This window comes from Prionailurus viverrinus, chromosome B3 (genome assembly GCF_022837055.1).
Source record: "Prionailurus viverrinus isolate Anna chromosome B3, UM_Priviv_1.0, whole genome shotgun sequence".
Classification (NCBI taxonomy): domain Eukaryota; kingdom Metazoa; phylum Chordata; class Mammalia; order Carnivora; family Felidae; genus Prionailurus; species Prionailurus viverrinus.
The window spans coordinates 261,516-275,641 of NC_062566.1; the positions used below are offsets into that span (position 1 = coordinate 261,516).

General features: G+C 52.7%; 1 protein-coding gene across 3 annotated transcripts; it reads right to left on the bottom strand.

The window, feature by feature from the left end:
- Positions 1-2,802: 2,802 nt before the first annotated feature.
- Positions 2,803-13,890, bottom strand: LOC125168207 (zinc finger and SCAN domain-containing protein 20-like). 3 transcript variants are annotated; one of them, XM_047863132.1, is made up of 9 exons: positions 13,501-13,890; positions 12,197-12,666; positions 11,359-11,443; positions 10,727-10,803; positions 9,942-10,065; positions 8,703-9,470; positions 7,859-8,311; positions 7,059-7,157; positions 2,803-5,511 (listed from the first exon to the last, which is right to left on the bottom strand). In XM_047863132.1, exons 2-9 carry the CDS (start codon positions 12,593-12,595, stop codon positions 4,490-4,492), a joined length of 3,027 nt encoding a protein of 1,008 aa, XP_047719088.1. In that variant the 5' UTR covers positions 12,596-12,666; positions 13,501-13,890; the 3' UTR covers positions 2,803-4,489. The 3 variants fall into 3 exon arrangements, with proteins under 3 accessions (XP_047719088.1, XP_047719089.1, XP_047719087.1); XM_047863133.1 differs by having other exon boundaries at positions 7,859-8,066; positions 9,016-9,470; positions 12,197-13,890; XM_047863131.1 differs by having other exon boundaries at positions 12,197-13,890.
- Between the last annotated feature and the right edge of the window lie 236 nt (positions 13,891-14,126).

Below are 14,126 nucleotides of genomic sequence, written 5' to 3' on the forward strand. Positions count from 1 at the left end.
ACTCCCCAACTGGGAGATCATGACCTGAGCCAAAGTCAGGCCCTCAACCAACCGAGCTACCCAGGTGCCCCAGGAGTCCCCGGTTCTAAATTCAAAGCCTGGCTTCATCGCCTCACAGCCTCCAGGATGGCTAGAATCATAAAGACAGAACAGGGATGCCTGGCTGGCTCCGTCGGTAGAGCATGCAACTCTTGAGCTCAGGATTGTGAGTTCGAGCCCCACGTTTGGGTCTAGAGATTACTTAAAAATAAAATCTTAAAAAAAAAAAAAGAACCAACTATACCCAGTTGGGGGGGGGGGGATGTGGAGCAATGAGAACCCTCATATACTGCCAGTGTCACTGAAAAACGGTGCAGCCTCTTTGGAAAGTAAGTCTCGCAATTTCTCCAAAGGTTAAACATCAAGTTACTAGAGGACCCGGCGATTCCACTCCTAATTGGAAACGCGTCCACACAAAACGTGAAAACGTGCACATGAATGTTCACGGCAACATGATTCCCAGCAGCCAAAGGTGCAACGAGCCAATGTCCACCCGCTGATGCAGGGCTAACAAAACCTGGGCTGTATCCAGACGACGGGACGGGACGCTTCCAGGCTGGACAGGGGAGTGAAGCACTCACACCTGGCCCACGTGGATGAGCCCGGAAAACACGAAGCTGAGGGAAAGAAGCCAGTCACAAAAGGCCACTTTTTGTAGGATTCCATTTATGTGAAATGTTCACGCAGGCAAATCCGCAGAGACAGAAAGTGGATGAGTGGCTGCGAGCGGACGTGGGGCGGAGGGACTGGGGGCGACTGCTAATGGATACGGGCTTTCCTGGGGTGATGAATATGTTCTAAAATTAGATAGTGGTGACACTTGCAGAATTTTCTGAATATCCTGAAAACAGCTGCATTTTAAACTTAAAAAAAACCCACACACAAATCTGATGTTCCACGTCATACTGAAGTATACTTGTTGAGGGGAGACGCTAAGAATATCAGTCTGTTAGCTTGACTTGGAACCCTCAATATTTAGACGACTGTCATGGCCTGTACTCTGGCCAGTGTCTCACAATGTCAGGGTCCGGCCCCGGGGCTGAGCTACAGTTATGTGTTTTAAATGATGGTAGGGTGTTTGGGGCATCGGACCCCAGGGTCAGGAGTTCTGCAGATGAGAACACAGGGCACAGAGAGGGGATGTGGCCTGGACAGGAGGGCGGTCATTAGTTAAAGGGACCAGCTGTCCGGAGCGGTTTTGGGAGACGGGGTCCCGCCGCTACTTCCCGCAGGTTTTGCCCCCCACCCCCATGGGCCTTCAGCACATCAGCATCTCACAGGCCTGACAGAGACGCTGTCCTTGCTAAGGGGCTGTGGCAGGGACTCTCAAGAGTCATTCTGGGCACACACAATCGTTCCCTTACGTGCCGACGTTACAGCCCAACCCCCACAGAAGCTGTGGCTCCCAGGAGTGCACATCTCGGGACTGATATGACAGGATCATCGAGACCCCCCCCCCCCCCTGTGGTGGAGGCAGACAGATCAGGGCCGCAGTCCCAGCTCTGTGCGTCTCCCCACACCTCGGAGTGGCCGAAATGGTCGACACCCTGCAATAAAGTGCTTGGCGTGGGGCCTGCCTCACCAAATACGCAGGGAACCAGGGAACAGGGGCTGGTGTTGATTCGCTCTGCCTTCCACTAGAGGACTGGCGGAGCTGTGCAGAAGGCCTGGGGAGCCGGGGTCCTGGAGAGAAGTAAAGGGAGAGGGTGTTGTTCTCTGCAAGCCGAGCAGTCAGAGCCAGTGAGTGGGTCCCGCATCCTGGGCTGAACAGAGGGGAGGCGGGGGTCACACGCACCTCAGCGGGGTTTGGTGCTTGTGGCCGTTAGAGTCTCTTGGACTCTCCGCCCTGGGGCTGAGTCTGTGGTCACTTGATGAAAACGGCTCACCCTTTGGCCATCGCACTCACAGGATTTGCTTGGAAGTCGCTTATTTAATGGGTTAATATACTTGCATCAGCTTCGGCTACTAGGATTAGTGCCCCGAAACCCAACTCCTGTGTTTCTTGCTCTCTGTGCGTGCGAATAAGAACTGGTATTTCTGCTATGCGCCTCTTCAGTTAAAATTTTGCAATGCATAATCTGATTGTCATCTATTGCAACTTTTATAATAGAGGTGAATTTCATGCATTTCCCGCTATCACTTCGTTATTTTTCTCTTGAGGGGATTTCCAAGTGAACAGCTTCCAAAAGCCACCCTGCTTGCCTGGTTCAGAAACTCTGAAGCCGTGATTATGAGCTGGAGCTGGAGGTGAGCTAAAAACTAAAGCCCCCAGAGCTTTGCTCACGCCTCGTCCCGAGGTAGGCGAAAAGGCAAATCAGAACACTCTGGAGCAAGGGAATGGATAACTAGTTTCAAATCAAAATCCAGGCACTGTAAAAAGTACATATTACGTCGGGTGCACTGGGAAACCTCTCCACGTGATAGTGAACTGGTGAAACTCAGTGCTCTAGTCTTCCACTGAGAACTATGCCAACATCACTTAGGAGAGCCATCTCACGTGTCCCAGTGCTTCACGGACTGTGAAATCCGTATGAAATATCTACAGTCTCCAGCTCAGTTTTCCCCTTGCTTTGCTAAGGGGAAAATACACGTGAGATGGCATGGTAATGGATATTACATCTGAATCTCCGTGTTCCATTCCAGAAGTTTCCAAAAGGGAATGTGGTTATTTCCAAACTCTTTTTATAATGCACAGCTATGTTCATTTTAGTATCGTGAATTTCCACCCAAGTAAAGATTTTCTCATTCAAAAGAGTAAAATGATTTAAAAGAATACATTATCAGATTTATTTCCTGGCCGTATAAAAAAAATTCTGAACTCAGATTTCTGGGATACCTCTTTGAAAACGATCTCCAAAAACAGGCTCTCCAAAGTGTCCTCAGTGGCAGCAAACTGACATCCTTCGAAGGACTTCTGGTTCCAGATAGCAGATACTGGGCAGAGACAAGTCTCACAGATAAGAGAGGTGACCGGGCCAGATAATAAACACGCTGTTCTTTCTGCCAGTGTTTATTAAGCCTTTCTTCCATGCCCGACACTACTCTGTGCTAGAACTACATCGATAGGAGGCCTTCTAAGGTGGTCTGAAGACAATTCTCAGAGGAAAACTCAATGTTTTCAGTAATGGCAACAACAGAGTTCACAGCCCGTCAGAACGGCTGCTTTTGACGGACAACACTTACTTGAATAGGTTCTTTTATGTTCGTTAGAAAAGACTCCTTACTTAATCGTATTCTATAAATCCAACGATATGAAACCGTGACATGTGTAGACTGTGCTTTGTTTTATAACTGGTGGGTTTCTGGAAGGTTGGGGGAAAATATTTTCAAGCCAAATGCACGAAGGAGAAACTAAGAGCAAGAAACCGTATTCCATTTCTTTCTAAGCACCATTTGCTGCGTGTGTCAGAGTCCCTCCAGGGGCTGTGCTCTGCTCACTCAGAGACACCCCAGATCTCCAGGACCTGTTCACCGGCACGCGGCCTCCCCTGAGGCCGGGGATGGAGCGGCGGCTCCTCCAACCCGGCCTCCTTACCGCTGCCAAGGTTAGTGGTCGTTGCTCCGGACGTACTTGCAAACGGAAAAGGCTTTCCCCATTTCATCATCCTGTTCGTGATCTCCTAGACCCAGTGTTATATTTTTAGGGCACCGCATGGGCTGTAGGGCTCGCTGGCAGCACTGCTGGCAATTTGGAGCGGTTCTACCCTGCGAGACGTCTGCTTAGGTCGAGTCCTATTAATTGCTGGTTCTATACCTCAAAGATGCCAGTCTCCTATGGCTCAACCTAACATGTCGAGAGGAAGAGTAGGTCATGGTTTAGAAAGCCAACCTGGAGCACTGACCTTTCCTCCTCCAAATGACACGACAGAGTGCTCTCCTCTTGGGTAAGAAGCACGTAGAGAAATGGAGACGGTTCGCGGGCCCCACCCTCCACAGGGAGAACCGTGGAAGACCTTGAAAAATGTGCTCAGTTAATAAATCCCCGTCTAGCTGCCCAGTGCTGAGAAGAAAGAGCTCAGCCACTACCGGCCCTGTGGCGGAGCCGGCCACCGTTAATGCCACGAGCACCGCGGGGCGGACCTCCTCTGTCCTTGAAGGGGGGTCTTGGGGACAAGAGTCTCACCCTCATATTACCAAGCTGTGGAAGTTAAGGCACAGAATCCTAACGGAGACCTATCGTGATGGTGGTACAGTCCAATTCAGAATGAGTCTCTGAATTCTCTGGAAATTAGCTTCCATTTCCATAGCGCGGATAAGCAAGCCCTGAGTAGTATTCCGTAAGCCAGCTGAGTTTTCAGTGAGAGAAACACAATGACCTCTACCGAACTGGGACCTAAATCCCTGGTCTCCCATCTCCTGTGGGGGTCGTGGTATAGAATCAAGGACCATACAGACCTTTCTTAGAACAGATTCTGTGGTGCTTCTAGATTTGATGCTTCTTAAAAGACATTTAGAGCCTCTCGCCCACATGGGTTCTCCGATGCGCGCTAAAATGCGAACTGTTGTTAAATCGCCTCCCACAGGCACCGCATTCGTAGGGCTTCTCTCCCGTGTGGGTCCTCTGGTGTATGATGAGACTTGAGCTCTGATTAAAGCTCTTCCCACATTCGCCACACTTGTAGGGCCTCTCTCCAGTGTGAATTCGCCGGTGGGTAATGAGGTTTGAGCGGTCACTGAAACTTTTGCCACACTCGAGACACTCATAGGGCTTCTCTCCTGTGTGGATCCTCTGGTGGCTGGTGAGCGTGGAACTCTTACTGAACTTCTTCCCGCACTCAGGGCACTGGTAGGGCTTTTCGCCAGTGTGCGTTCGCCAGTGCGCACTGAAGCGCGAGCTATTGGTGAAACTCTTTCCACACTCACTGCACTTGTGGGGTTTCTCTCCTGTGTGGACTCTCTGGTGCATCAGGAGGCTGGAGCTCTGGTTGAAGCTTTTCCAGCACTCTCCACATTTATAGGGCTTTTCTCCAGTGTGGGTTCTCTGGTGTGCTGTGAGGTTAGAATGATCACTGAAGCCTTTCCCACATTCGGGGCATTTGTAGGGCTTCTCCCCGGTGTGGGTTCTCTGGTGGCAGACCAGGTGTGAGCTTCGGCCAAAGCTTTTCCCACAACGGCCACACCTAAAAGGTTTCTTTTCTCCGATGTGGGCTAACCGGTGGACAGCTAGGTGGGAGCTCTGGCTGAAATTTTCCCCATATTCACAGCATGGATAGGATTTTTCTCCTACGTAGGTTCCCTGAGGACCTATGAATTTCCCTGCGTCTCTTTCTGGAGGGGAGAGTGACCCTCGTCCATCTTCTAAGGGTACCTCCCATTGCTTTTCTGCCCCATATTTGCCTTCCCAGTCTCTCCTCCAGGCAAGGTACTGGGAAACATCCACTTCGGGTCTTTCTAATAATGCCCCCGGCAGTTCTGCTTCCTCTGAAATGTTCTGGCTTGAATTCTCCTCATTCTCTGTCCTTGTTTCAAGATCTGAAAGAATGAGGTGAAACTGCAAATGTAGCGTGTTTTCTGAGCTTAGAAGAACAGAACCGATGAGAAAGCGGCCCTACCGGACAGTCGGAAACAAACTCTTGCCGGTGACACACAGAACACAGTCAGTTTGCCATTAACCAGAAACCTATCATCTGGAACAGGGCTGAACCTCGTTCAAGACAGCAGACTTCCAGATCTCACTCCCTCTCCCAGCTTCTGAACAAGAAGGTGGTGGGGAGGAAGGCTGAGGAAAGGGAGGAGGGCAGGACCCAGGCCCATTTCTTCTTCTCCCCGCCAATCAGATGCTCTGCCCCCAGGCATGGCCCCTCTTCTCCCCACCCACCTGTGCTGGCAATCGGTACTAAAAGGCTACCTTTCTCTTCCAGGCAGAGGGACGAGCCTGAGAGTGATTCTGGTCTCTCTCCGTCCCCTTCCTTGCAATTGGGAGGGAGGACTTCTTTGATGAACGAGGAGCTGGGCCCCGTGGCTCAGAAGACCAGCAGTGAAGCCTCTATCCCTGCGGGGCGAGGCTGTGGCCGTCCCCTGCTGCCTGTGGCTCCAACTGGGGTTCAGTGAGGAAGCCCACCGTGGCCACCCATCTGAGCCACACTGCCCAACGGCTCTACAGTTATAAAGCTGTCATTTGATCTCAGCGTCTTACTCTTAGGTTTCTTGGTTGGTCTGGAATCTGAGCGGGGGAAGAGCAGTACTATTTATCAGATCTCCTAAACTTCCAACAAAATGACTGAGCCCAACCAAGGAGGGAAGCTCATCTTAACCATGAGAAATTCACCCCTGCAATAAGCTAAGGCTGACTGTTGTTTAATTTGGGGTTGCCAGGGCTCACTTTTTCTATTAGTCTAGTTAAGTGATAGTTAATTATAGTTAAAACTCTGATAGAAACTTAAGAGGGAGGGGAGCCTGGCTGGCTCAGTTGGTAGAGCATGTGACTGTTTATCTTGGGGTCATTAATTCGAGCCCCACATTGGGGGTAGATGTTTACTTAATAAATAAAGAGGGCATTAAAAAAAAAGAAATGTAGAGGTGCCTGGGTGGCTCAGTCAGTTAAGCCTCCAACTTTGGCTCAGGTCACGATCTCACGGTTCATGGGTTCGAGCCCCGCCTGGGGTTCTGTGCTGACAGCTTAGAGCCTGGAGCCTGCTTCGGATTCTGTGTCTCCCTCTCTCTCTTTCTGCCCCTCCCCGGCTCGCTCCTGTCTGTCTGTCTCTGTTTCTCTCTCTCTCTCTCAAAAAGAAACATTAAAAAAGAAATTTAGGAGGGAAATCATCAACACTAAGGATTTGTTTATATCTATCTAGAAGCCACGGTAACTCAGGAGAGCAGGCTTTCCTGGCTGCCACCTGCTTTTCTGTTCTCCCACATCCTGTGGCTTCAGCACCCCTGCATAATAAACCGGGAAGGCCAAGTGAGTGGGTTCCTCTCCCAGCCCTCGCCCAGTGCTGCCTTGTCCATGTTCGGAATTCCAGATCTGACTTCCTTGTTGGTGCAATACTAGCTTTTGCTCGTTTTCATTCATGTCCCACCTGCACAGGAAGTTTTCCGGAAGTCCCGGGGATCGTCATTCCAAAGCTCTTCACTTCTCTCTGGCCTCGAGACCCCGTCTGGCTGGCGGACTGGAAGTCCTACTCGAGGAAAATCAAGAAGGGACATGGAGTTCTTATGCAATTTGCCTTCTGTTCTTATATCTGGACGTGGTGGGTGAAATGAGAATGGAAACACCTACCAGAAAGATCTGGTTTTCAGAAGAAATCGTTTAGTGAATGACTCAGGAAACGTGCCCCCTTAAGTGAGGAGTACAGGGCAAGGTGTTCATCTATCTTGACAGTAAGTACAATGATGGCGACAATGAAAAGGAACATTTGCTGAGGGCCAGCAATGTACCAGGATCCTCATAACAGCCCAGTGAGCTAGATACTCTGTCCATTTTACAGATGAGACAGTGGAGGCCTAGGTGTTTAACCAGTTTGCCCAAGAACAGAGAAGTCTTTCAGTGGCAGACTGTTGTATGTAATACGCACAGGCTATGTTAGATGGAAACAAACAACTGGAACTTTACATCACTCGGACCTCTCTTTCCTCCTATAATGGTTACTAATATTATTTCTAGGATGTTGTTACTAAAAGCAGACAGGGAGCAGGCAAGACCCTCAACGTTGTCTTTGTGAGTCACCCTGCACTACTGGCTAAGAAATCGGTCTTAACCTGAGGAGGTCACTCCAGAGTGATAGACAAGAAGCATCTCTCCCGCTTCACAGTCCCTAATGCTTCCCTCGGGCCCTCGTCTCTCCCACTGTCTGTGGCCGCTGTGGGGAGGAGAGCTTACCACTGGGATTCCCCCTCAGAGCCTGGGGGCCACGGCTCTTGGGCTCCTCTCGGGGCTTCTCTGCCAGTTCGCTACCGTCTCCCATCACACCTTCCAGCACGGCCTTCCGGTTCTCTTCGGAGCCCCCTCTATTCCGCAGGAGGCCTCCTGCCACCTCAAAGGCATCAAAGGTGCTGGCAAGGGTCCAGGGGCTCATGAGGGCGTCCATCTCACGATAGAAGGGGCAGGTGCCCGGGGCGTGCGTGCTCCTGGCTTTGCGGTAGTGGGTCTGGAGGTTTTTGAACCGGTAGCGACACTGTTCCAGGGTCCGCGGGAAGCCGCGCTCCCGCAGCCGCTCGGCCACCAGCCGGTACACCTGGCGGTTCCGATGGCAGGTGCGCAGTTTCTCGTGAATGTAGGGCTCACCGAGAATCCCCAGGAAAATTTTGGTTTCTTCGTAGCCCCAGTGCACACCTGGAGGAGAGGTACAGAGGTGAGCTGAGACGGTGCTGCTGGTTGTGCGGAGGACAGCAGGAGACCCCCCCACTCCCGCCACAGCATCTCGGTGATTTCCGGAGAAACAGTTTTCCTCTGTGATGGGACTCGATCCGACAATATGCACACGTTTATTTTTACACTCATACACATGACTCTTACATAATGGTTCTTCCTTTTTCTCGACTGCACACAAGAACAAAGGGCTGTCCCATTTGTACATAAAAATAGCCTTTCCTTGCCCTTTCCAGACGACTACAGTGTGCCCTGAATCTCCACGGCACCCCCGAAATAACCGGTCGCGGCGAGCTTTTCTCCAAACCCCGCTGACAGCGAGGGCCCTCCCAGCTTGCTCATGACAAGGACTTACCAGCCGGACTCCGAAACAGGGCTGGGATTCCAGGGCTTCCAGACACTTCTTCGACCCCCAGTTCTTCCCCCTCAGAATCCTCTGTGACGGCTCCTAAAGGCCCTTCTTCTACAGCTGCTGTTGTGTGGCCGGGGTCCGGCCCCTGCTTCTCTGCCCTGCCTTCCAACACAGCCTCAGCCAGCACTGCCTCCTCCTGTCCCCAGCGGCGCCCCTGAAGCTCTGCGTGCTCCACATCACAGGCCCTGTGCCCGAGAAGAGCCCCTGCCACCTCTGGAAGGGGGGTGGCGGCCCGTGGGCACATCAGGGCGTCCATCTCACGATAGAAGGGGCAGGTGCCCGGGGCGTGCGTGCTCCTGGCTTTGCGGTAGTGGGTCTGGAGGTTTTTGAACCGGTAGCGACACTGTTCCAGGGTCCGCGGGAAGCCGCGCTCCCGCAGCCGCTCGGCCACCAGCCGGTACACCTGGCGGTTCCGATGGCAGGTGCGCAGTTTCTCGTGTATCCAAGACTCACTGAGAATTCCCAAAAAAGTCTTGGTTTCCTCATAGCCCCAGTGCACCCCTGCCACCTTCTCATCCTCCAGGCCCTGCAACTCCAGCTCGTCCCACATCTTGGCTTTTCTCAGGACGGGCACGCGGCCAGGCTGGCCTCTCCCCCCGCCCACTGCGGAGTCGCTGGCGTTCTCCTCTCCGGGACACTGAAGATCACGCCTCTGTGGGTCCTCCTCCTGCTCCACGTGGGAGCTGACACTGGGTAGGGGGGTTGGCAAATCTGTTTGCAGAGGGAGACACACAGAAGATACAGTGGTTTGGTGACTCTCATCCCAACCACCTTATATGCCAGGGAGGGGAGATACTATTCATTTTTTTTTTAAATCTGAAGGGATTCTCGGGAAGCCTCAGTAAAAGTAGTATTCAGGCTGTGAGGGAACAGTAAGAAAAAACTCCAGGCCCAAATCTAGACCTACACATGCATGTACACCTGTCCTGAAGCAAATAAAATTCAGGCTCCCACCAGAGGCTTTACTGACCGTCTTCCTAAGATGGTCAGTAAATGTCAATACAATATTCTCTCTGGGTTCTAGAAACTCATCCTTGAGAGCACTGACTTTGGTATTAGATTATGGGTCTCTTTTCAAGCAGAATTGAGGGCTTTGAACAATATGGTCCCAAAAAGGTCTGGGGTAGTGAACACTACAGATAACGCCACGGCTAACTTTGTACAGGAAAACGGCGCTCTTACCCGGCGAGACCTCACTTGCAGATTTCTCCCAACTTCTTTCCAGGTGGTTCCTCCATCCAGGTCCTGGCTGCCTCCGCGCCGCCTGGGAGATGTACACGGCCACATCGCCGAATGTCACCAACTCCTGGGAAAACATAACACCCTGTTCAAAAGGTGCCGCCTTGGGACAAAATGCCTCCCTATACGGCCTTCATCAGAGGGCAGGTGACAAAAAAGGCTGAGGAGAAACTAAAAAGTGAGTTTTCTTTGACTTTTAAAGGCAATAAAGGACAGGGAGGGAGCGGGGGAGAGAAAGAAAAGCCAGAAAGAAGCTAACATTTACGGAACGCCAGGTGCGCTGTGTCAGAGAGTTTCACACTTGCTCAGTTATACAGTCAGTATGTGGCAGAGCCAGGATTTGAACGCAGGACTCTCTGACCCTGAGGCTTTTGTTCCCTCCACGCCCCCACAGTCCTGCACACCATGTGGGCAAGACTCGGATACGGAAAGAAGGAAGTAACTATTCCTTTTAAGGCAAACGTGCCAATCAGCATGATCTTACAATCTCGGGCTCAAGGAAAAGAACGACTTAATACCATTCCTCACCTTCCAGACGGAGGGGGTGTTCAGCAACATTTTTCTGGCTGGTGAAATTCTGGAGCCTAATCTACAAAGTTACGGAGAACCCCCTCCACCACCGCTGGGTAAAATTCTCTTGGCATTTCTGCTGAGCAAAAGAGTTGGCGGCAAAGGGCCCCCACTTGGATAGTGAAAGGCGTCCTAAGTAAGAGAAAGATCTGGCTCACCTGGGGGCTGTGCATCATCCCCTGCTCACTGCCGCCCTCCTCCACAGAAAGACCCAGAGTTCCAGGACCAGGCGGGCCTGTGGGGAAGAGAAAGGAGCCGTGAGGAGACCACGTTTCTCAACTCCTCCTGAGGACGGGCCCAACTTAGTTCTGAAACAGAAGAGTCTTCCCCCTTCTCTTGGTGTCTGCTCTGTCCCAGCAAAGAAAGTTGGTGAAAAACCAAAGTGAGGAGAGTTCCCAATTTTCCCCTTCCATATCCATCCAGGTTACTGATGCAGTTTCATGATTTTCTTCTTCAGTTCTGATAACACATCTGCCTCATCCAAATTGGTCTGGGACACATGTACCTGTCCTGAGAATTTCTGTGCTTGGATTTGACCCCACCTTGCGCTTTCTCCACCAGCCAGACCTAAAATCTGTGCCCAACCTACTGGGACAGTAACCTCACTCACACAAGGAGAGGTACCACAGGCTCCGCTGGGTACTTTTACAAAACATGCCAACCAAGGCCCTTCCTCCCTTCGGAGGTACCTGCTGAGGATCCCCCAAGCCTCACTTCACCTGCCCCATCCTCCCACCTTCGGCACTCTGAGGGAACTTACCCACCCTCTCCCCAGACTGCTGCTTCTTACCGGTCCTGTGCAAGGCTGGGAGTTCCTCTTCGGGACTGTGATGCCACTGTTCTTCCGGTTCCGGCTGTGAGTTCTTCACCACTGCCTGTGACAGACACATGAATCCTGTCTGTGCTTGCTTGAGATGGATGTCTTGGGAAGCTAGTACTGATCCTAAGCGTTCCTTCTCCTCTGAGCATACCTCCTGTCCCTGTTCAAGGACTAGAGGGGTCGAAATTCCGTAGGCACTAAAACTTAACTATCCCAAGATGCAAAGAAGCAAAGGAGGAAATCAGTCTCCTGCAAATCACTGCAGTCCAGTAAGGAGTGTGGATGTGCAAAAGACTAACAGATAAGGTCTGGATCCCAGGCTCACTGCAATCTGCCCACCAGCTCTCCTGAGGCAAGACTCAGCCAACCAAAAATATAGCTGTTTTTCAATAGGACCCAAAGGTGCAATACTGGCCATAAAGACCAGTGAAGCCACTTGTGTCAGGCTGGCTGCTGACGAATGAGAGCTGTTCTCCAAAAAGAAACCAAAAACCAACCCACCCACCCACAAACCCTAGCTTTTCTGTCCTTCTGTGTGCTCCTCCTCGCCCGGAGTGGTGTTCAAGCCATTTTAAGCAATTCTCTTACTTAACGGCAGGGCCCCACACTCAGAGCAAGCGCTGTTACGCATTCTCCGAAGAGTCCGTCTGAGCGTGGAAGGAAAGCCGTAGCCACCAGGCCCAGGGAATGAGCAAATGCCACTTTGCCACGAACAGCAAAGTACGGCACATCACCCACACTGCTGGCAAACCAAGGGCGCTCTCCCACTTCCCCCTGCTTTACCCAGAACAAGGTGCTCGCTTTTCACCTGGAGCCCCCGTCTCCCGGGCTCTTTCTGCAAGTCTTCCACCAGGGCCACGGCCTCCTCTCCACTCTCTGGATGCTTCTGTCTAACCCAGAACTGGATCTCCCGAGGAAGGACAGCCAGGAACTGTTCCAGCACTAGCAACTCCAGGATCTGCTCTTTCGTACACTTCTCTGGTCTCAGCCACTGATGACAGAGCTTCCGGAGTTGGATGAGGGCCTCCCGGGGTCCTGATGCTTGTTGATAGCAGAAATGCCAAAACCGCCGGCAGGAGGTCTCTGGTCCAGGGTCGCTCCTTTGGGAAATTTCCTGCTCCCAGTGGGAATCGTCTTCCAGCTTCACTCTTTGAAGCTCTTCTCGCGCTCGAGGAGTCTGGACTTGTGGGTCCCCAGCTACAGCCATCGTTCAGCTCACGGAAGAACCTTGCCACTGGGCTCTGAAGCTCAGAGCTCTTCCTTTACCTCAACGGGGAGCTACCATCAGATAGGAGTCACTAAGGAGAACTCGAAATTCTAGAGCCACGGATAATACATTACAGAGTGAATGCTAGTGACCATCACAAGTGTCAGCCCAGCAGGACTGAGGTGAAGAAAAGAGCCTTTGTATCCTCGCCTCCCCATGTCCTGGTGCCCGTGGAGTCTGGCCCTGTGTCACCGGGGAAGCAGCTCCAGAAGTTTAAGAGGAGGGTCAAGAGCGGGTGATCTGATTGGAAAGTAGGGGGGCTTGAGGCTGTGTTTGCACAGCAATTTACTTGAGGCCGAGAAGATGTCACTCATCCACACTGACGAGTGAGGATGGACTGGAGAAGACAATGGGGACAACAAGCCGCCCACCCTCCCAAGCCACCGGTCTTCGGAACTAGGGTGTGACAAAGTCAATGTGGCAGGACAAGTACGAGAGGGCGCACAAGGTAGCAGCACCTTGGAGAGCAGCAGCCGGGTGGAGCTGGCTCTAACCTTTCAGAGATTCAAAGGGTCCAACCTCTAAACTGCCCTCACCTCTGGCTGGTCACCCCACTCGGGATTCCTCAGCCCTGGAATAACTCTCTCCCAAACAGGGAGATTTACCCTGGTTACGATTACAAGCTTTAAGAGCAGAGATACTAAAAACAGACCCATACGGGATGTCAGGGCTGGCAGGAAAGTTAAGAAATACTTGGACTTCAACTCCCTCAAAGCTGGGCAATCGTGGCTCAGAGACCCCCAGAGACTTGCCCAAGGTCACATGGCTGGTGTCTGGCAGGAAATAAACAGGGGCTCAGCCCCTTGACCGTGGACTGGGGGACTGGCCCGCAGAGCGTGACTTACACCGGAAGGTTACTCTGCTCCGCGGGCGACCTTCTCTGGAAGCCTTATGGGGTAAATGCGGGCCCTGGGGACGGGGTCGCCTCGGCGGCTACAAGGCCAGAGTCCTCCCCGCCGAGTCCGGTGGGCGGCGCGAAGGAGGGCGCCGCCAGCACGAGGGCCGCATCTCGCCCGGGGGCCGCTCGCGGGGCGACGGGGCCTGGGCCCGAGACGGCGGGACCCTGGGTTTCGGTCCGGCCACGCCCACCCGACGAGGGCGGCTAGGGCCCGAGGTGACAGCGGCGCGCGCCAGCCGAGGCTCTGCGACGCCGGGGGGCCGGGGCCCGTGGCACCTTCTCCGCGGCCGCACAACGTCCCCAAACGACCCTCGAACCCCCAGCCCGGACCCGGAGTCCTGGCGTTCGGACTTCCACTAAACACCGGAAGCGGAAACGCGATCCCCAGAAGGACTGGGTTTTGCCAGACTCCATTTCCCATAGGCCTCCGTGCCCGCAGACTGACAACAGCACTAGCCAATAAAATGTGAGAACGGCCTAGACGTCTGTGTTTCAGACGAATCACTGATGAGGGGTGGGACTTTACTGCACGCGGGATCTGGGAGTTCAGAGCCACAGCCTGGAGCAGACCCA